This window comes from Meriones unguiculatus, chromosome 9 (genome assembly GCF_030254825.1).
Source record: "Meriones unguiculatus strain TT.TT164.6M chromosome 9, Bangor_MerUng_6.1, whole genome shotgun sequence".
NCBI lineage: Eukaryota > Metazoa > Chordata > Mammalia > Rodentia > Muridae > Meriones > Meriones unguiculatus.
In genome coordinates, this window is record NC_083357.1 from 10,340,973 (window position 1) to 10,361,341 (window position 20,369).

At 44.4% G+C, this 20,369-nt stretch overlaps 1 protein-coding gene across 3 annotated transcripts in view; it reads left to right on the forward strand.

Moving 5' to 3' along the window:
• Ercc6 (ERCC excision repair 6, chromatin remodeling factor) overlaps positions 1-20,369 on the forward strand; it is a 77,135-nt gene that overhangs the window by 44,809 nt on the left and 11,957 nt on the right. For all 3 annotated transcript variants that reach the window (XM_021655035.2, XM_060390881.1, XM_021655036.2), the window contains 8 exons: positions 6,045-6,215; positions 6,642-6,818; positions 10,499-10,615; positions 13,075-13,170; positions 17,001-17,216; positions 17,511-17,621; positions 18,221-18,340; positions 18,711-18,805. In XM_021655035.2, the coding sequence (XP_021510710.1) occupies positions 6,045-6,215; positions 6,642-6,818; positions 10,499-10,615; positions 13,075-13,170; positions 17,001-17,216; positions 17,511-17,621; positions 18,221-18,340; positions 18,711-18,805 (1,103 nt within the window). The remainder of the gene's footprint in view (positions 1-6,044; positions 6,216-6,641; positions 6,819-10,498; positions 10,616-13,074; positions 13,171-17,000; positions 17,217-17,510; positions 17,622-18,220; positions 18,341-18,710; positions 18,806-20,369) is intronic.

Here is a 20,369-nt window from a genome sequence, read left to right on the forward strand (position 1 = left end):
CTCTCATTTTGATCAACTTATACCGCTAGAATCCTAGAAATGAAAAAAAAAATCCCCCACCTCCTGAAGCCTCTGGAGGACAAGGTTTGTTTACCATAGCAGGGTTTCAGCTGCATGCATGCCTCCTGTTGTGGAGTTTTGAAACTGGTGGCTACTGGCTTCCCTGAGCCTGGTTTGGTGATGTGTAGCTCATCATTGGGAGTTTTGATGATTTTGTGAAGCTCTATTGAGTTAGTGTGTGCGCGTGAAGAACAGCATGTACTCCCTGAGAGGTAACAGTTTCCGCTTATTTTCTTGATAGCAACATAGCGTATCACAGGCTTTGATTTTAGTAGCTGAGAAGGATGGCCCCAAAGACTATTGATTACACATTCTAGATAGAACAGCTCATACCTTTCTTACCAAAAAATGTTCATGACCAATGTCTAGATCTTTTTCTCATGTCCTAAATGGAAAGAATGATTTAAAGCATTACAGTTTCTTTGGAAATTGTAAGGTCAGGGGATAGTTGGAAAGCAAATCACAACAGTACTTGACCATCTGATGAATGCTATCTTGTATTTTTTGAAAAGGCCTGCTTTGTGGAACAGGAGCCAGACACTTGACTTCTTTGAAAGTAGAAAGGGGAGGGCTGGTGATACAGCTCGGGTAGAAGTGCTTTCACAAGGGTTTGCTTTCTGGATCTCAGAAAGTGGCAAGAGAGAATCAACTCCGGAGAGTTGTCTCTTTACTGTCACATTGTCACATTCAGCTGTACAGACACACACACACACACACACACACACACACTAATTAATAAGTATAACAAAAATTAAATGCAAAGGGAGAGGAAAAATAAAAACAACAAGTGGGAATGAAAAGGATGGTCATATGCTCCTCCCAGTGTCCTGAACATTCCAGACGCATCCCAAGCACAATTACAAAGCAAAGTGTGTTATTTCCTATTAGCTCTGAGTTGCTGTGTGCCCCTGATGCAAGACACCATAGCTGCTCGGTGTGTTCTGTGAGGTATACTGTAAAATTACGCTGCTGGAGCCCCTTTTCCTCATTGTCAGCACAAATCCTTGTTTATTAAAGATTTAGCTTGAAGGAAATTTTAATTAATTCCAGGTGCAGTAAATCCTGCCTGGGAAGCTGCCGAGCCGTGTTCAGTGTGAATGGCCTTCATGTGCCTGAGCTTCACTGGTCCTCCCCGCTGCCTGACAGTGTGATTTATGGCTGTTGTTTCCTACCAGTCCACTGTTGGCCCTCTAGGAGGGATCGGTCTCCTGAGCCTCCATAATAACAGCAGCACTTCCTCAGACATCTTTTAATGACAACGGCACTGCATTCAGTAAGTCAGGCTAATTGCACATGTACCCTATTAATTGCAAAAACTAGGAGAGGTTACATATTTTACAAGCTTTTAATTTGAAACCGCCCGAGATGATTTGTCTTAAGTGTTTGGATTGAGACGTCCATAATATTCAACAATTCACCATTATTGAAACTCCAGGCCAGGCAGTTACAGGATTCTGAGATTGAATCAGGTGAACATCAATTGTCATAGATGCATTGTTTTTACCCAGTAGAAATTATATTTTCATTGTGAACATTTTGTACAAGTTCTTGTTCTTTCTCTGAAGCATCTTTTTTAATTCTTTATAATCATTATATGTTTTTTTGAACACTAGAAATGGGAATTCTGTGGTTCTATAGTTAACATTGTAGAATGTTCCAAATAAGCACTCTCAAGAAGCTGTCTGTGAGGTCTTTGATCCACTTGGACTTTAGTTTTCTGCAGGGTGATAAGTATGGATCTATTTTCATTTTTCTACATGTAGACTTCCAGTTAGACCAGCACCATTTGTTGAAGGTGCTGTCTTTTTTCCATTTAATGGATTTGGCATCTTTGTCAAAAATCACATGTCCATAAGTGTCTGGATTTATGTCAGGGTCTTCTATTCGATTCCATTGATCCACCAGTCTGTTTCTATGCCAGTACCATGCAGGTTTTAATATTGTTGCTCTATAGTACAGCTTGAGATCAGGGATGGAGATACCTCCTGAAGATCTTTTACTGTAGAGAATTGTTTGAGCAATTCTGGGTTTCTTGTTGTTCCATATGAAGGTGAGAATTTTTCTTTCAAGGTCTGTAAAGAATTGTGTTGGCATTGCTACAGTGGCATATGTTTCGCAGGTCAGTGTCTCGTTAGCTTAACTACAGTAAAGCTAACTTCAAGAACTCCTTTTGGGGTTGGGCCCCTTAGGGGTAAATGGAGTGGCTGTGGTGAGCCTGTGCAACAGTTCGTGAGCAAGTGGATCTGCAGGGCTTAGCCACACACAGTTGTGAATATTTCATAAATGTGAGTGGTGGTTTAACTTTTGCTCTTATTTCAAGCCCCAGGCAACTATAACTGTTCTCCTTTCTCTGTCTCCCGGTGTGCACATGGCTGACACCTGGACAGCACTCAGTCATGGAGGATTCCATTGCTGTCACTTCATGCTCTGCCTACAGTCACGGCTTTGGGGCGCCCCTGATCTCCTGGAGGGAAACAGGGATAGAGCTGGGGTGCTGCCTGCCTAGAATCTTGGTAGAAGATGTGGGTGTGGAGGAACTGTGGGAATTAGCTCTAGCAGCTCAGTTACGGGGTTCATGGGGAGTGGAGTCTTCCTCGGGCGGTTCTTTTCTGCACGTACCACTAGTAGCTGAAGGGGTGGCACTCAGTCAACATTGATTGAGGTGAGTCTTAGTTCTCTGCCCATGTCTGCAAGGCTGCGCACCACAACAATTACTGTTATAGAATTATGCATTAGACAGTGAACTTTTCAAATGGGACGTGGCAGAAGAGTAGTCGCTGTAATAACACAGTTCACACTTGTTGAGCCTTTACTGTGTCTTTGGTTTATAATCTGTAAAGCAATTTTATTAGCTCCTTGAATGTCTTGTGTGTTGTGGCACATGAACACACATTTCCCACTTTAGTTTTTCTTGAGCCGTCTTGGAACTCCTTTACACTTTATCAAACACACACACACACGCACACACACACAGATATGTACACACATGCATATGTACTATCTGTACACCTGGTTCTAAGGCATGATCTCACTGTGTAGCTGAGGACAGCCTGGAGACTCCTGGGCCTCCTGCCTCCATTCCCCAAGTGCTGAGATTACAAGTGTGCACCAGCCAGGCCAAGTTTATTCAGGTCTGGGAATTGAACTCAGGGCTCTGTGTGTGTTATGCAAACACCTGCCAACTGAGCTGCTTGCCCATCCCACATTAATTTTTTTCATTTGTTTATTTGCGTGCATGTGTGCGTGTATGAGTGTGTGTGTGTGTGTGTGTGTGTGTGTGCACGACAGCAAGCTTGAGTGTGCCATGTGGAAGTAAGAACAACACGTGGGAGTTGTTTTCTCTGTCTACTTTGTAGATTTTGGGACTGAGCTCAGGTTGTCTGGCTTAGGAGCAAGCCCCTTTACATCCTGGGCCGCCGCCTGCCTCCTCTTTTGAGGTAGGGCTTTGTTATATGATACAGGCTGGACTTGAACTTACACGCCTCCTGCCTCAGCCTCCTAAATGTTAAGGTTAGAGCTGTACTACTATGCCTGGCCTAAAATAAATTTTTAACTCCCAGTTTCTTAAAATGATATTAATAAAATATCACTTAGAAGATTTTTGAATTACAAACAATGTGTGAGTGCTATTGGGTCTTTTCATACTGAGCTACTTTTGTATTCCTGTGAGGAACCCCGTGAGGGTGGCACATTGCTAGGTTTATCTGTTATCTGTAAAATGATGACTGTAGCTAGGGATGTACATGCACTTCTCTTTGTTTAGAGGGCTGAGTTGGACCAGCTGTATCCCACCAGTTTGGACAGTTTGAAGAACTGTTCCTGGGGCTCTCGGGGTACCCCTTGGGAGGTCACTTGTAGTAGGAAAAACATAATACCCTTTTCTATTCCTTCTGGTCCCTAGTTAGCCTGGTTCTTCTTGTGCCGTTCTCTTTTGAATAGTTAATTTGTTGTTATTTGAGACAGGGTTTCTCTGTGTAGCTCTGGCTGTCCTAAAACTTTCTGTGTAGACCAGGCTGGCCTCAAACTCACAAATCCATCTTCCTCTGCCTCCTGAGTGCTGACATTAAAACTGTGCGCCACTATTGCCTGGCTTGAATAATTAATTTTTTAAACTCATTTCTGTTGAAATGTTGAGCGTCTCTGATAATCAGTGTTAGTGGTGTTGCATTCTCTCTATTTCTGACATTTTTTTCAAGCTACCCACTGAATTTTTTGGTTTGCCTTTTCAAAGAGTCCATTATTATTTTGGCTTTCTTTGAGACAAGATCTGATTCTGTAGCCCTGGCTGGCCTGCAACTTCCTGTGTAAATTCTCCGCATTCTCAGTGTTGGGATATGGGTGAGTGCCAGCACATGCAGCCTTGCTCTGTCTGTTCCAACAGGCATTTTCTTTAAGAATCACTGGTGTTGTCTCTTGTTCTGTTGTTTTACCCCCCTTGCCCGTTGAGTTGCCTGTATATCTGAGCTTGTGGGTGTACAGGATTGAGTACTCTCTGTCTGAGCCATACTGCTAACTGAGAAGGAGCCCTAACAGCATACTCAGGTCCTGTGTCCTCAGTTTCTCTCTGTCTCTGGCTCTCTGGCTCTGGCTCTCTCTCTCTCTTGTTTGCTTGGCTTATTTCTTGTCTGTGGAAAGGCCTTTGACCCTGTGCCAGGAGCTGCCCTGCTTTGGGGGCTTTGCCCATGTTCGTGATAGTGTTTTATACAGATAAAGGTTCATGGTCTTTTTTTAAAAAAACATGTCATTCCCTGTTAAGATATACAATAAATATAAAATAAAAAAAAAACATCTGATATTTATACGGCAAATTTTTGGTATATCATCACTAGATCCCAGGTTGGTGTTCATGTCAGTCTGGTTTAGGTGTCCTTTAAGCTCAAGGCTGTGTTTTTGTCTCTCTTCCTCCTGTGTGCTCCTGTATGATAGGTATGTGGAGGTCAGAGAATAACTTGCCAGCCATCAGCTCTCCTTCCATGCAGGAGTTACAGGGTCACACTCTGGTCACCAGACTTGTTGGCTAGTACCTTTGCTCATTGAGCTGCCTCACCAGCCCAAGCCCTTGTCTTTAAAGAAAAGGTGGACAGGACCTGAGGAACAACACCGGAAGCTGTCTTTTGGCCTCCACATCCATGTAAACACACACACACATGCACACACTCGTACGCTTGGAGAAAGTGGAGGTTTGGGTCCACTTTTTTATTTGTTACCCTGGTTTTCCTCCAGGTTTTGTTAATTAAACAGGAATTTCAGTACTACTTAGAAAAGTACTACTCCATTATTTAGAAGTATTCCATACTGTACATGTCTGACAGGATTTAAAAATGCTCTGTATGTTTTCACTCTGAAGCTTTCTCCTGTGACACTGAGCAGCAGTGCGACCTCATACTGGATGACTGTAGCTTTGGACTGGGCTATCCTTTTGCCTTTGAGTCTTGACTCTGCCCCTCACCAACCTCAGGACCTGATTCGAGCCATAGTTTCCATTTGTAGAAGGGGAGTTCCTGGGACTCATCTGTCCTTGCCCCAGGAGTTGGTGTCAGCGTGCCCTGTAGAGGGAGCACTAGCCTAGCCCCTCTGCCCAGAGGCTCTGTGGGACTACCTCTCCTGCACTTAGCAGTGTGCCTGGCCAGCTTCCAGGTGGCTTCTTTCTTGAACCTGGCCTGACTGAAGCCTGGATCAAGTAAGATTCTGGGTTTGGCCTTTCCCGCTAAGAATTAAATATTTCTCTTAAGAAAAATAATTTATTTCTGATAGTTGCTGGTCTCATCAAAGATGCTTGATGTGGACTATTTCCTCACGAGGAAAACTTTTATGTTCTCATGCCCAGACATTCTCTTTGTATGTGTGTTTGTATATTTTTACAGTATGCTTTAGGTGCTCTCATGATAATCCATATCTAATCTTTAGATGGTGGTTTTAGGTCCTGCTTGGTTTTCTTTTGCTTCTTACATAAACCTGCCCTTATGGTGTTATTGTGGTTATAGGAGAGGCTGATTCGAGATATTGTTCATTGTCATGGAGTCTTGATAACGTCTTATTCCTACATTCGGCTGATGCAAGACGACATTAGCAGACATGACTGGCACTATGTGATCTTAGATGAGGGACACAAAATCCGAAATCCAAATGCTGCTATCACCCTTGCTTGCAAACAGGTATGGCTGCTTACAGAGAGAGGGATTTCAGATGGGTAGTGACATTTAATTTTAAAATAGGCAATTTGCTTTATGAATACATTTACTGAATTTTGTCTTAATGTAGAAAATTCTTTATGCCTGTCCTTTGTGATTTTCATTGTTCAGGTCTTTTGAAAGAGTCAGCTGTTAGAATGTAACTTCATCCAACTTTAATAGGTGCTGTTTAACCTGAAAAGTAAGACAGAATTCTTCCCAGTGTTTTCATCCATATGCAGTTAGAAAATTCGACAAAATATCCACATTTTGGAGAGGACCAAAATAACGGACAAACAAAAACAATGATTAAATGTGTTAATTAACTATCACATTGGAATGTTTGGGGGTTGGATGGCATTCATCTTTGAAAGTAAATATCATAAAAGGATGTCTCATTTCCCCAAATAGTTCCGCACACCTCATCGGATCATCTTGTCTGGATCACCGATGCAGAATAACCTCCGAGAGCTGTGGTCACTCTTCGACTTCATCTTCCCAGGAAAGCTAGGCACGTTGCCTGTGTTTATGGAGCAGTTCTCTGTCCCCATCACTATGGGAGGATATTCCAACGCTTCCCCAGTACAGGTAATGTGCTAGGCAGTGGCTCCTTTGGCCTTTCCCCAAACATGATACTTTGTAGCCAAGTCATTGACAATGTAAGAAAATGGCCAGGCTTATAAATTGGTGTTTGATAAAGTCAGACATTGCCCCTACTCAATAGAACATATTTTTGCATATAAGGTTTTTAAAAATCATGTAAGGAAAACACTAGAATAAACTTCTCTTTTTGCAAGAGAAAGGAAATGGTTTCAGTGTTGCTTTTTCCTGGGAAGTGTCGCTCAGATAATAAGTTTAAACATAATTTTGGAAGTGATCATAAGATCAGTAAGAACTCATGAAGAAGATTGAGCAGTTCTGGACAGTGTACGCTTTGATGCCAACCAGGGTAGTGTGCCTTTTACAGAGAGAAGGGGTGGACTGGAAGCTAGGGAAGACATAATGATCCACTTCTTTAACCCGGCCCTGGGAACATAGGACACAGAGTGCAGGCATTCAGGGTCAGGGCTGTGAGTGAGCACAGCTGTGTTCTATTGCTGGAGCAGCAGAAGAGCTGCTGGACTGTGCTAGACATGGTGCTGGTTTGACTCTTTAGTGTGGAAAAGCTGGAAGTAGGGCCTTGGGACACCAAGAGGCAGCAGATGAAAGGTGGCGTTTCTTGGGGTTGTCTGCACTGCAGGTGGTTATGAGGAGGCTGGAATTAGAGGACCTGGGACTTTTGAGGGGGAAGTGAGGAGCCAGATCAGACTAAGCGGTGGTCTGAGAATAACACAGTAGGGGATAGGAGATGCAGGTGGCATTTTAGGCAGGATAAGGAAGATGTAGATGCTGATAGAATAAAGAAAACAGGGTTGGGCTTGCTGAACCCAACTGACGCTTCAGGCCTGGGCCACAAGTGGTTTTGGGTTATTATGAAGTTCAGAGGGTAGAGCTCTCCTGGGGGCAGTCTGTGACCTATGGGAGCAGGTTTCCAGCCTTGGCGTGAAGTAGAGCATCTGCATTCCTGTACAGGTGCGTGTGCACGTGCTGGGTCCTGGCTGGGCCAAGACTAAAGTCCTCCTCCAAAGATGACCTTATGTTTTGGAAAACTTAATTAGAAAGACAATTTCATACCTTTAAAACCAGAGGCTTGTCAAAAACCAATTTTACTTGCTTTATGTTTTGTGAGTAAAAAGTTATTAATAAGCGTTTAACTGCTCCCTTCTCTGGATCTTGCTTTGTCCTTTGATTATGTTGTTATTTTAACTTTCCATTTTAGAATCATTTCAAGCCAAAGCTAAAGCTTGTCTCACACGGCTTTCACATTGCATTCAAACTGCATGTTTTGGCAGGAGCCACAAATGAACATGATGTTTTCTTAGGTTGTAGAGTCTGCCACTTTGCCCTGTTACTGAGGACTGCTTGGCAAAGTGCACTGGGCCAGATTTCTAAACTCTGCATGTAGTATTTTTCTTAGGGAATGAACAGGTCATCTGTGGAAAGCTGTCTTGAGAACAAGGACATGTGGTGTGCTTCTTGAAAGCCTCGTCTCAGGAACGTGTGTGCATGGCTCCTCCTTGTGTGTAGGAGGTTTGCTCTGAGACATCTGGCGGATGCCTGCAGCTCTGGACAAGCCCTGTGGTATAGGACAGGCAGTCTGATAACTGAACACACTGCTGGTGACTAATGGATGGGTATCATACACAGTGGGATACACTGGGCAGAGGAATGCTTTGTGTCTTGGATGGAGCAGAGGAGAGCTGTACAAGATTTTATTATATTACAGAAACAACACACAACTTAAAACCTTTGAGCTGTTTTCGTTCTGTAATTTCCAATGTAGTATCTGTGAGGCATTTGCCTTTATAGAAAGCAAAAGTGGGAAGAGGAAACTGCCAAGTGTATCTTTCTTAGTTCTGATGGCAAGGTCTTGTTAGAGGGGCATTGCTTTTCTTTGCTCTTTTTGCATAAGGCCACACTTTTCTCACGCTGTTGAATCATGTGAGGATAGTCTGCCCACAGGTAATTGCTGTGTCAGACTGCGGCTCATATGGGAGACCAGAAGCCTCCCTAGAAACCCAGTGGGGCACAGCGAGGGAAATGTGGTGAAGGGTCATGTAGAACAAGGCTGTGAGGCCTGTAACTACCGATGGCACATTTAGCCCAGGGAGCTGAGGGCAGGCCCAAAGGCTGGGGAGCTGAGGGCAGGCCACCCCAGCCCATAAGAGGCTGGCGGGGCTTCAGAACTAAAAAGAACCTTGGCAGACAGTTGCTGGAACCTCGTTGAGGTCTAGGGAACCCGAGTAAGGTCTGCCCGTTCTGCAGAGGGGAGGCTGGACTGTGCCACCTCTCTCTCCTGTCAGTCTCAGCAGGTGTCTTATGTCTCATCAGGCTTACAAGTAAGAGGAAGGGCATAACTGCCTCCCGCCCCCTGTATTTGTACTAATAGAGACAGACCTGGAGACCAGGTGGGCATTAAATACCAGATTCCTCTTCCATCTCCTCAGAAAGGCCATGCAGAAGACAGTGGGAGCTGGAGCTGATGACACCAGGCGAGCCCTGGTGTAGTTCCCCAGTGTCCCAAAGCAGGGAGATGAGAAGCATTTACCTAGGACACCAGACCTTGCTTTCTCAGTGGGCTGGGTTGGTAAACTATGAAGTTTAACATCTCAGCATTATAAATCATCTATAAATCCTTACCGGTAACTTCTGCTATTGTCCCAGTGATAAACTTTCAGAGTGACTAGAAGTTCTTACCAGCTTAGCCTTCTGTATTCCAGGTACTGCCCGTGTTTGGTAATTGTTTGCACACACTCACACAGCACCGTCATGCAGACAGGTGAACGTAGATGACGCAGATGTGAGTAAGGAGTACTCAGGGTGTTAAGAAATATTTTCTTTTTAACAGTAAAGTGTTTAACTTGAACTTTTCTGTGTTTGTTATGCTCGAGCTTCTTTTAAAACTAAGTTTCTTACATTTAAATTTTTCGATTTTTGTTGTTTTATAAAATAATAATTTACTGAATTGTTAAACCTATTTAGAATTTTTTAAACTATCAATAATTAATTGAAGCCTTTGCTTGCCCAGAAGTGAAATGCGGAGGGTATGGCGTCCCGGGCTGCGGTCTTTGTTTTTCTGTGTACAGCTAATGCCCTCTCATGTGGCCATGTCCATTACGAGCCATATGCTCCGTTTTAGGCCAGAGTGACCTTTCATTTCTGGGATCATAGGACTCCTCTTGGACTTATTCCCTGGAGCCTAATCTCCCAGTATTAGCTGGTGGCTCTCACGGCTGCAGCTCTCCCCACGCTTAGCTTTGATCTCCACCCTCGAAAAGCCCAGGTCCTTTGTAGCTCCTGGAGAATGCAAGATCATAACTAGGGATTGTTGGAGGCTAGTTTTTCCCCTTGAGGATGGTCAGTAATCAGGTCAGTCTCTACTTTCAGGCTTAACAAACAGTGATAATTAAATAAGTACAAGTGAGGAGATAAACCATGATGTAACAGTTTTTTTCACCTATATTTTGGTTAATGGGGTAATTTTTTTCTTCTCTAATGATAATATTTTGAAAGGTGCCATCCTCTGGAGTATACAGAACTTGACTTTTTCTAAGTTGAATTTATATGCCATTTGATCATTCTTTAATTTTTTAAGAAATGAAATCAATTGAGAAGAACAAATGTATTCCTTCAGCTAATCTCTCTCTTTTTTTTTTCTTTTATCAAAGGTCAAAACAGCCTATAAGTGTGCATGCGTCTTAAGAGACACCATTAACCCATACCTACTTCGGAGAATGAAATCAGATGTCAAGATGAGCCTGTCTTTGCCAGATAAAAATGAACAGGTCTGTGAATCTGGGAGGTGATCAAGCATTTCTCAAGCATGAGTGTGTCTGTGTAACTGACTAGGCCTACTGTTGGTCCTGGGACTGTGGGCAGGCTGGTCTGCTGATGTCTGTACCCATTTGTGGCATCAGAATCCCATGGCTGGATTTTCCTCTAGTCCACAGGCTTCGGTTTGCTTCTGTCAACACATTGGCCTGACCCTACAACTACTCTAAAATATCTCCATGTTCCTTAGGTCCACAGTTTATTCCCTCCACACACTGTATAAGCTCTGGGACACAGCAGTGACAAGCAGTCCTGGGACATAGACCTCATAGGTGCACAAATAAGTAAGGTAATGGGGTCATTCCAGGCACTACATCGAAGAGTAAGACATTCTGAAGGAGTGGGCTTTCTCTAATGGATGGTCAGAGGAGACCTTTGATCCACTAATTGTGCTGAAGGCTAAGGGAGGTCAAAGAATGAGTTGTTAGGGATTTAGAGGAAGAACATTACAGGTTATGGTTGGGGCAGTGTGTTGGTACTTGTGGGCAGCAGGGGTGCCAGGGTAGCTGAAGCTGGGAGTAAGGAAAAAATTATAGCTAAGGGGGTATAGTCACATGGCCATCTAGAGGCCAGATCTTGGTTCTACTGGTCATAAGAAAGGCCGGTTTTACTCTTTGTGAATATATTCATGAGAATGTGCTATGAAAGGGGTTGATATCATCTGAGTTGGTATTAAAAAGATGATACTGAATCCACCCTGGTATTCTGTAATCTTATTTATTTATTTATTTATCTGTTTATTTATCTGTTTGTTTATTTATTTATTTATTTATTTATTTATTTATTTATTCTAAGACAGGATTTCTTTGTGTAGCCTTGGGTGTCCTGGACTCACTTTGTGGAACAGGTTGTCCTCAAACTCACAGAGATCTGTTTGCCTCTGCCTCCCTGAGTGCTGAGATTACAGGTTTGTCCACCACTCCCGGTTGTATTTTGTAATCTTAATCGATAATTGCATCTTATTCTCAGGGCCTTCAAGTAAAACACATTGTAGATTTTGTATGTTGGAGGATCTGTCACCAGGGCCACCTTTATCCCTGCCTCTTTTCTAACCCTGCATCTCATTTTACCTTTGTGTCCCCACAAAGCCCTTAGACACTAAGACGGATCTGCTGTGATAGTGGCTTCCAGAGGACAAGTAGTTTACTTTAGGATATGTTGAAGTACTGGGTAACATCCACTTGCTTAAGAGGTTGAGAGACGTGAGAAGGTTCGGCTGGCTGTAGCTAAGATAGTGAGCTGGTAAGGTTACAGTTCTGAGCAGAGATTGGTTTGTCCAAAGGAAATGTGGAGACCAAGAAGAAGTAAACAGATGAAGTAGCATCAGAGGAAAGGACAGAAGAAGAGCCCAGGCAGACAGGCTGAAGGGGGCTAGGAGGAGGTGGGGCTGGAGCTGGCAGAGCGAGGGACAAGTAGCTGAACTGGGAAGAGCCTGGTGCGCTTGGCAGGTCTGTAGTCAGTTCTGATGCTTTGGGGCATTTTCAGTGTCATCGGTGACTTGCACCAGTTTGCTGGCTTGGGAAGCAGCTGGCCAGTGAGGGCTGTCCTGCATGTCCCTGGGAGGTTCCCCTTTTTCTTGTAGAGAGTCTAATGGGCAGGCGACTGTCCTAAGGAAGACGGGTGGGTGCTGAGAGCCAGTGCAGAGGTTGAAGGCTTGTTTCAGGTCCTGCACTGGACTGGTCTTGTTCACCTACATGAAGGAGATGCAGAAGTAGGGCTATTTTAGGGATGGAAACCAAACCCCTATGGATACACATCCCTGAAGCTTCGAGTTCAGCTTTTGTGGTTTATTTGTCTGAATGTTGGTGACTAGAAGTTGAAACAAAGATGGCTGGCAGGTGAGTGGCTCAGGAAGCCCCAGGGCGTTAGCACAGCTTTTTGGGGCTTTGAGTGGTGCTAGGCAGTGCCTCTTGGGGTAGACAGTGGTAGGTTGTTGCAGGATTGGGGTCCTGCTGGGCACTGACTATAAAAGCAGCGAAGAAAGTCAAACCTTGAGGTGGAGCTTGTAGACTTAGAGAGAAGGGACTGAGAGGCAGGAAGTGGGCAATGTGATGGCAGGAGCTGCTTTATTGCCTGGTAAACTTGTGAGCCCTGAGTATGGGGGAATTTCGGGGGAGGTAGAACAGAGCGTAGGCGAGAGGCTGGAGAGAGTCTCGCATCACTTACTGAGCGAAAATGAAGCCTGACTCTGTACCTGGGTCCTGAAACTGCCTCTGAGAAGGAAGGCAGACTGGAGGGACGGCCGGGTGATGGGCTGGCGTCAGGGGGTGGGTGGATCTGGAAACGGGAGAACTCTGTTTAACAGAGATATGTTGTTGTTAAAATTGTGTATGTTGCACTTTCTTTTTTTAAAAGGGCATCTTATTGATAACTTAATGTATTTCTAAAGCTATTTCCTTCCTTTTCCCTACAGGTCTTATTTTGCCGTCTAACGGATGAACAGTACAAGATCTACCAGAATTTCATTGACTCCAAAGAAGTGTATGGGATTCTCAATGGAGAGTATCAGGTCAGATCAAAAACCGACTGTAGGGAAATAAGCTGTTATCCGGGAGAGTGGACAGGAAAGCAGACTGGTGTTGAGAATGCCAGGCTTCCTGTGTCACGCCACCTTGGTTCACTCACCTCCCATCTGTGGAGTGGCTGCTGAATCACAGCCGCAGATGGAGTAGGTGTGCTGGGAACTGGACCCAGGATGGCGCTGTGGCCGTAAATCCCACCCAGGGCTTGTACCGGGCAGGGGGTGTGTCCAGTACACTGCAGGGTTTTCTCAGAAATTATGACCAAGATTATATTGTCAGGACATGGTTATGAAGACGTGTAAGTTTTATCAGCCTCTCAGGGAGTCTCATGCCCAGGAAACGTTGGCAGACCGCTGCCATCTTAGAAACCAGACAAAATTCTAGATCAGATTTCTCAGGTTCTAACTCTTACTGTCCCCGGTGTGTGAAAGGAATTTATTCTTCTGTTCTGTGAAAGCACTTCCTAATATTGTCCAGAACTTAGAAATTACTAGACAGTGTCTCCTCAGAAAATCCCATTTATGTAAATCACAAATATGAGGGTTTGGCTGTCTAGAATACCTTCCTGCTGGGCAGTGTCCCCAAGCACTTGGCATGAGACTGTGATGCTGGGGCCACACAGTGGGTAAGGATCATCATGGACCAGTTGAGGCACGAGTGCCAGAAGTGGGAACATGCTGCCAGTGGGTCAGATGTTTTCTGTGACCTTTGTGTAAGACGTTTTCTGAGAACTCTAACTGAATATGCAGCCCATCCAGACGTGAGAGAGCTCATTACAGAAGAGGACAAGCTGCTCATCTCCACTGGACTGTAGGCCTGGTGCACTTGAGTCCAGCACTGTGGCTAGTGGAAAAAGAACACTGAGGAATGGGGCCAGCAATATGTGGCTTACAGGACCTGGAATCCCATGCAGAATGTAGAGGAAAGCCCAGACCACTGGGTTATGTGGCCGTACTAAAGAGGACATGTTTTCACATAATTCTCTATAGTTAGCACTCAGCATGAGTATGGCTGTTCACTGAGTGAGTATAATAGGCTAACGCTGCAGATTCTCGTATACCCTGTGCATGATTTCACTGACTTGAAATGTAACTTTTCTAGGGCCAAGTAGACAAGCCCCTCTTGCTCTTTATCCAGGCAGAGCTGTTTCTGTGCATTGCTTTCAAAACAAGCCTTAGCAGTCTACTAGATTTGGGTATTGTGCCTTCTCCATCTCAGGAGCATACTTGCATGCCCTTTAATGCATGCTGAGCCGTGCAACCATGGCCTTCACTCTGCCCCGTTGTAGGTACATCTGAGTGTGTTCAGGAGTCTGCTCTGGCCTGCTCCCAGGCTCTGAGGAGGACGGAGATGAACTCACATTCTGTGCTTGTTGCTGGGCTTTGCAGTGGCCACCTGTTATCTTGCGCTAAGGTGCCTGTTCTTTCAGATTTAGTCATTTTGTCCTACTAATGACTTCTCAGCACTTTTTTTTCTTTTGTTCATTTTGTTTTAAAGCTTTAAGTGTGTGGGCTTTTTGTCTACCTATATATCTGTACTTATTTGTGCTTGGTAAATGTGGAGACAGAAGAGGGTGTCAGATCACCTGGAACTTGAGATAGAAGGGTGTGAGCTGCCATTGGGTGATATAGACTGAAGCTGTGAACTTTGGAAAAACAGTGTACTTATCTGCCAAGCCACCTCTCCAGCTCTCATGTTTTAAAGATTTATTTATTTTATGCATACGAGTGTTTTACCTACATACAGTAGGCAAATACTACATGAATGCCTGGTACCTGTGGAGACCAGAAGAGGGCATCAGATCTCTTGGGACTGGAGTTACAAAAGGGTATGGACCACCATTTGTGCTGGGAACTGAGCTGAGTCCTCCGTAAGAGCAACAAGAGTTCTTAACTGCTGGGCTGTCTCTCAAGCCCAAGCACTTTCTTTCTTATTCTTCCAAATGAGTGGTTCCAAAACATTCTTCCAAATGACTGGCCCATCAGTGATCAGCCTCCAGGTTGCGTGGTCTAAGTTGCTTTATCTAGTAGATAGGAAAGGCAAGGCTTACGCTTTCTAGTACCAGGTTTAAACGAAAAACAAGTAAAATGAAGATTATGTCTTTTGTTTCATTTGCAGCCTCAAAATATTTTAATATGTAATGAAGTTTTGAAAACAATTGAGAGGCAGAGAGATAGGCATTCTCTGTGAGTTTGAGGCTATCCGAGTCTGCATAGAGAGGTCCGGGTCAGCTGGACTGCATGATAGGACCTGTCTCAGAAAAGGAAAAAAAAAAAAAAAGATATATTTTCCTTTCTTTTCATATTACATCTTTAGACTTGGGTATGAAATGACTTTTTCATCTCAGTTCAGACTCCCCACACTCGTGCTCTGCAGTTACATGTAGCTAGCAGTAGTTAATGCTGCACTGTGTAAGGAAAGGCGAGAGGAGGGAAATGACTTGCAGATGACGCTGGAGAGTTTTGACCATGTTTCTGGCCTGCTCAGGTCCTCTCTTGTTAGTACAGCTGTTGTTCAGTTAAATATACCATACTCTCTCAAGATTGGCTTCATTTATGTTTCCTTTTTTTTTTTTTAATTAGACTTTCAAACCAGTCTGAATGCTTTAGAAAACCTGAATTTTGTTTCGTTTTGTTTTGTTTTTGTTATTATTTTTTGAGGCAAGGCTTTTCTGTGTAGCCCTGGCCATCCTGGAACTTGGTCTGTAGAGTAGCTGCCTTGAACTCAGAGATCTGCCTGCCTCTGCCTGAATCGTTCTTAATCTTGTGTAAGTGCCCTGAGACAGGGGTTGGGGCCTGGGACCTGCAGGGGAACAACCCCAGCCTCTAATGCTTTTCTATTGCGTGGTCCACCTGCACATCTCTTCCATTCGTGTATTCTCCATACATTTATGCTTTCCGGTGTAGTAGCAGTAATTGGGACTTCAGCCTCTGCTTCACACACTAAACCACAGGGGTTTAAGGGTACTTATATATATATAGGATTGGGACACGTTTAGTCAGTCAGGGATTGGCAGGCCTTTTCTGGCCTGTGTTTTTAAGGTAAGTTAGGTTTTGGGTTTTTTGATGTTTTTGTTGTTTTGTCTTTTTGTTTTTGTTTTTTGTTTTTACCAGATTTATAGTGCTGTGAACTAAATATCCTTTTCTCTAGTGAGGGAAATTAAATTATCAGCTATTGACTGTGACCTCTGTGGACATGTTCAGGGGAATGAAATGAATAAAGTTTATTTTTTTCCAGCTTGTATTAGTCAGTTTTTTTTACCATTATGACAAAATACTTGAGAAAATCGACTTAAAGGAACAAAAGTTTGGGGGCTCCTGGTTTTTAGCCTGTGGTCACTTGTCTGTTTTTTCCGGCCCTTGGTGGGCCCGAATGTCATTTCAGGGTAATGTGTGAGGGTAAAGCTGCTCACCTCATGGTAGCTGTAAAGTAGGGCTCTGAGAAAGGTTGCTGAGGGCAAGAAATGTCTTCAAGGCGTACCTCAGTAGGCCCTTCCTTCAGCTGGGTCCCACCTCTTACTAGGTGATCAGATTACAAACCTACCAATGGGTCAACCTGTTAGTGAGGTCAGAGCCTTCATGGGCCAATCATTTCCCAAAAGCTCCTTATCTAGACACTGCCACACTGGGAACCAAGCCTTCAATACATGTATGACCTGTGGTGGGACATTCAAGATCCAGACTGTTGCTCGTGTTGTTGACATAGACAAGAAATCAACAAGCTGGTAAAAATGACTGTGATTCCTGTGACATGTCCCTCCCTTCCTTTGTTTACATAGGGTAAGCTGAACTCATATGTGTTGTTGTTTTAATCACAGATTTTCTCTGGACTTGTAGCTCTGAGGAAGATCTGCAACCACCCAGATCTCTTTTCTGGCGGTCCCAAGAATCTCAGTGGTCTTCCAGAAGATGCTCTAGAAGAAGATCAGTTTGGTTACTGGAAACGCTCAGGGAAGATGATTGTTGTTGAGTCTTTGCTGAAAATATGGCATAAGCAGGGTCAGCGGGTGCTGCTGTTTTCCCAGTCAAGGCAGGTGAGTGCTCTAGCTGCGTCCAGCAAACAAGGCAGCTCTCAGCACTTGTGACCACAGTACAAAAGGTAGGCTACCACCTCAAGAGAGGTCTGCCGTGTTGCTGAGTGAGGGGGCAGCCGTGCACAGGACTGTGTGGGCCTTTGGCTCCTTAAACAAACCTTATAGCAGGACCCTGGCATCCTAGTGAGACAGGGATAAGGAATTAGCAGAAATTGTTTTGTAGTATCACATGTGTGGAAACACACTTGCTGGGAACCTACTTGCTTTGCAGACTGTTTCCTCACCCCCCAACAGATGCTGCACATCCTGGAAGTGTTCCTGAGAGCCCGCAAGTATTCCTACCTCAAAATGGATGGGACCACTACCATCGCGTCCAGACAGCCGCTCATTACAAGATACAATGAGGTAACAAGGGAGGTGACAGCGAAGGCCAGAGGGCTGCAGTTAATAAAGAAAAAAAAGAGTACACATGTGCTCTCACAGCCCTGTGAAAGGTCTTTGTGTCTGCTGGCAGGTGGAGGGGAGGAGTTAGGCTTTGGGGTGTTTTGTTTTGTTTGTTTTTCTTTGAGACAGGATCTCACTGTGTAACCTGGCTGGTGTGGAACTTGCTATGTGGACTAGGTAGGCCTCAAACTCACAGAGATTCACCTACCTCTGCCTCCCAGGCATTAGAATCAAAGGTATGCGCCAGTATCCATGGTGGCATTTTGCCTTTGACTGTGCACGTTAGGGCTTGGGAAGCAGGCATGTAAGATTTAGAAATGAAATGCTGATGTTTGAGGAGAAGCTAAGAAGCTGGTGAAGCATGGCCAGTGGGAGTGTCTGTGCATGTGTCTGCACTTTGCACGATTATTAAAAGTTGTTCGTGTCATTAATAATAAAGCAGGCGCTCTGACGTGAGAATGTGTTGGTGACCAGCAGAGCCCACGGTAGAACGTGTGTTGAGGAATGCGGAGCTGCAGCAGCTCTCAGCTGTGCCCTCTCTGTTGCGCTTCTTCATGTAGGACACATCCATCTTTGTCTTTCTCCTGACCACACGGGTGGGCGGCATAGGCGTGAACCTGACTGGGGCCAACAGAGTCATCATCTACGACCCTGACTGGAATCCAAGCACCGACACACAGGTCTGTCCTTTCCACCCAGGGAAGGTGTCTGCAGAAAGTGGCTTCTTAATGGCAGTTGGCATCAGTAGCCTTAATGTTATACCTGCCTTCAAGTACTGTGTGCATTTGGTCGCATCCCATTCTCTCACACGAAAGAACACAGTCAGTCATACAGACTGGAGAGTCCTCAGCTGTTTATTCATAGTGTCCATTGCAAGCCATGTGTGAAAAGTGCTCACCAAGAGTCAGAAACGTTTTCAGTCACATGACTGCTCCTCTGCCTGCACAGGCCTCAAGTGTACGTTTGATGGAATTCTGACTGGGATAGAAGGCAGTGACTAGTTACTGCTTTCTCTTACTTGGCCCTGGTTAAAATCTCTCTCTGCCACAGGCCCGGGAACGAGCATGGAGGATAGGTCAGAAGAAGCAGGTCACTGTCTACAGGCTTCTGACAGCTGGCACCATTGAGGAAAAGATCTACCACCGGTCAGTACAGACGACTGCCAAGCCTCAATTTCCTAACCTAGAATTTTCAGGAAGAAGGGTTTTTATTGTTTCCAAGTGTTGGTTTAAAAGATCCTTTCGGGGCTGGAGAGATGGCTCAGAGGTTAAGAGCATCGGCAGCTGTTCTTCCAGAGGTCATGAGTTCAATTCACAGCAACCACATGTGGCTCACAACCATCTAGAATGAGATCTGTATCCATAGTAAATAAATAAATCTTAAAAAAAAAAAGATATTTTCATCTTAGAAGAATAATTGGTATAACTTAAGGGATATCACTGACTATTTTGTTTCCATCTTTTCCTTTGCTGTTAAAACATATTTTGATCCATTATTTTTTTGTTTTTATTTGTTTGTTTGCTTTCGAACAGGATCTCACTGTGTAGCCCTTGACTGGCCTACAGCTTGTACACCTGGCTGGCCTCAGACTCAGAGATCCACCTGCCTTTGCCTCCTGGTGCTGGGATTAAAGGCATATGCCACCACAGACAACTTTACTGTTTTTTAAAATATCAAAACCTGATAATTACTGTACCTTAATCTAAACCAGGGACTCCTTATATGTAAATTTGATGTTGTTTTGTGAGGGAAACATTCTAACTATAAGCTGCTGCAGAAAAACTGAGAAGAGACAGACGTGAAGCTAGTTCACTCAGTGGCCTTTGGAGAGGGTAACAGCATGCACCCCTCCTCTGACTCTCTCGTAACTAGGCAGCTTGAGGCAGTGATGTCTACAGGGAGAGTCCAGACATTGCCAGCTTTTCCTCTGCCCCTGAGACCCATTCTTATCCCGTATCCCGTCGCCTGCAGACTGTTCCAGAAACATTTTGTGTTCTTAGGGAGTTTTGTAGGGCTGGAGATGAGGTGAGTCTTGTAAGAAGAAAGCTTTAGCCTGAAGCATGAGTGGATAGGAGAGGAAGGGGTTGCTTTGTGGTAACACCGTGTGAGAAATGACCTTAAACACAGAGAGTGGACCAGCAAGTGGGGGCAATGCAAAGCCACCACAAGAGGTCACTGCGCAGGGTAGAGCAGGCTTTGGCCCATGAGGCAGGGAGGCTGACTGGCTACTTATGGCCTGTAGAGGTTGGGTCACATAAATGTAAAAGGGTGGGGTTTGACATGTGATAGGTTTTAGAGGTCAAACAAAACTCATTGGGCATAAATAATAAGGTATCATTTCTAATTTTAAAATTCATAAAACTTGTGAGACCACCTGATAATAGCATTAGGTATGTCTTGAGTTGTGATTTTCCAGGCCTGAAAGTCTGGAAACTTTTTACTTAGGAGCTGCTGTTAGTATATCTTTCTCACATTGAAACAAAATTAATCGTTATTTGTATGTGTGGGTGTTCTGTGTGCATGTGCCTGCGAGCCATGTGCAGGCAGTTGCAGTGCCTGTGGAGGCCAGAGGAGGGCATAACATTTCCTAGGACTACTTCCAGGCAGTTGTGAGCTGCCCTGTGGCTGCTGGGAATTAAACCCATGTCTTCTGGAAGAGCAGCCACTGCTCTTAATCACTGAGCCATCTCTCCAGCCCCATCTCTCATG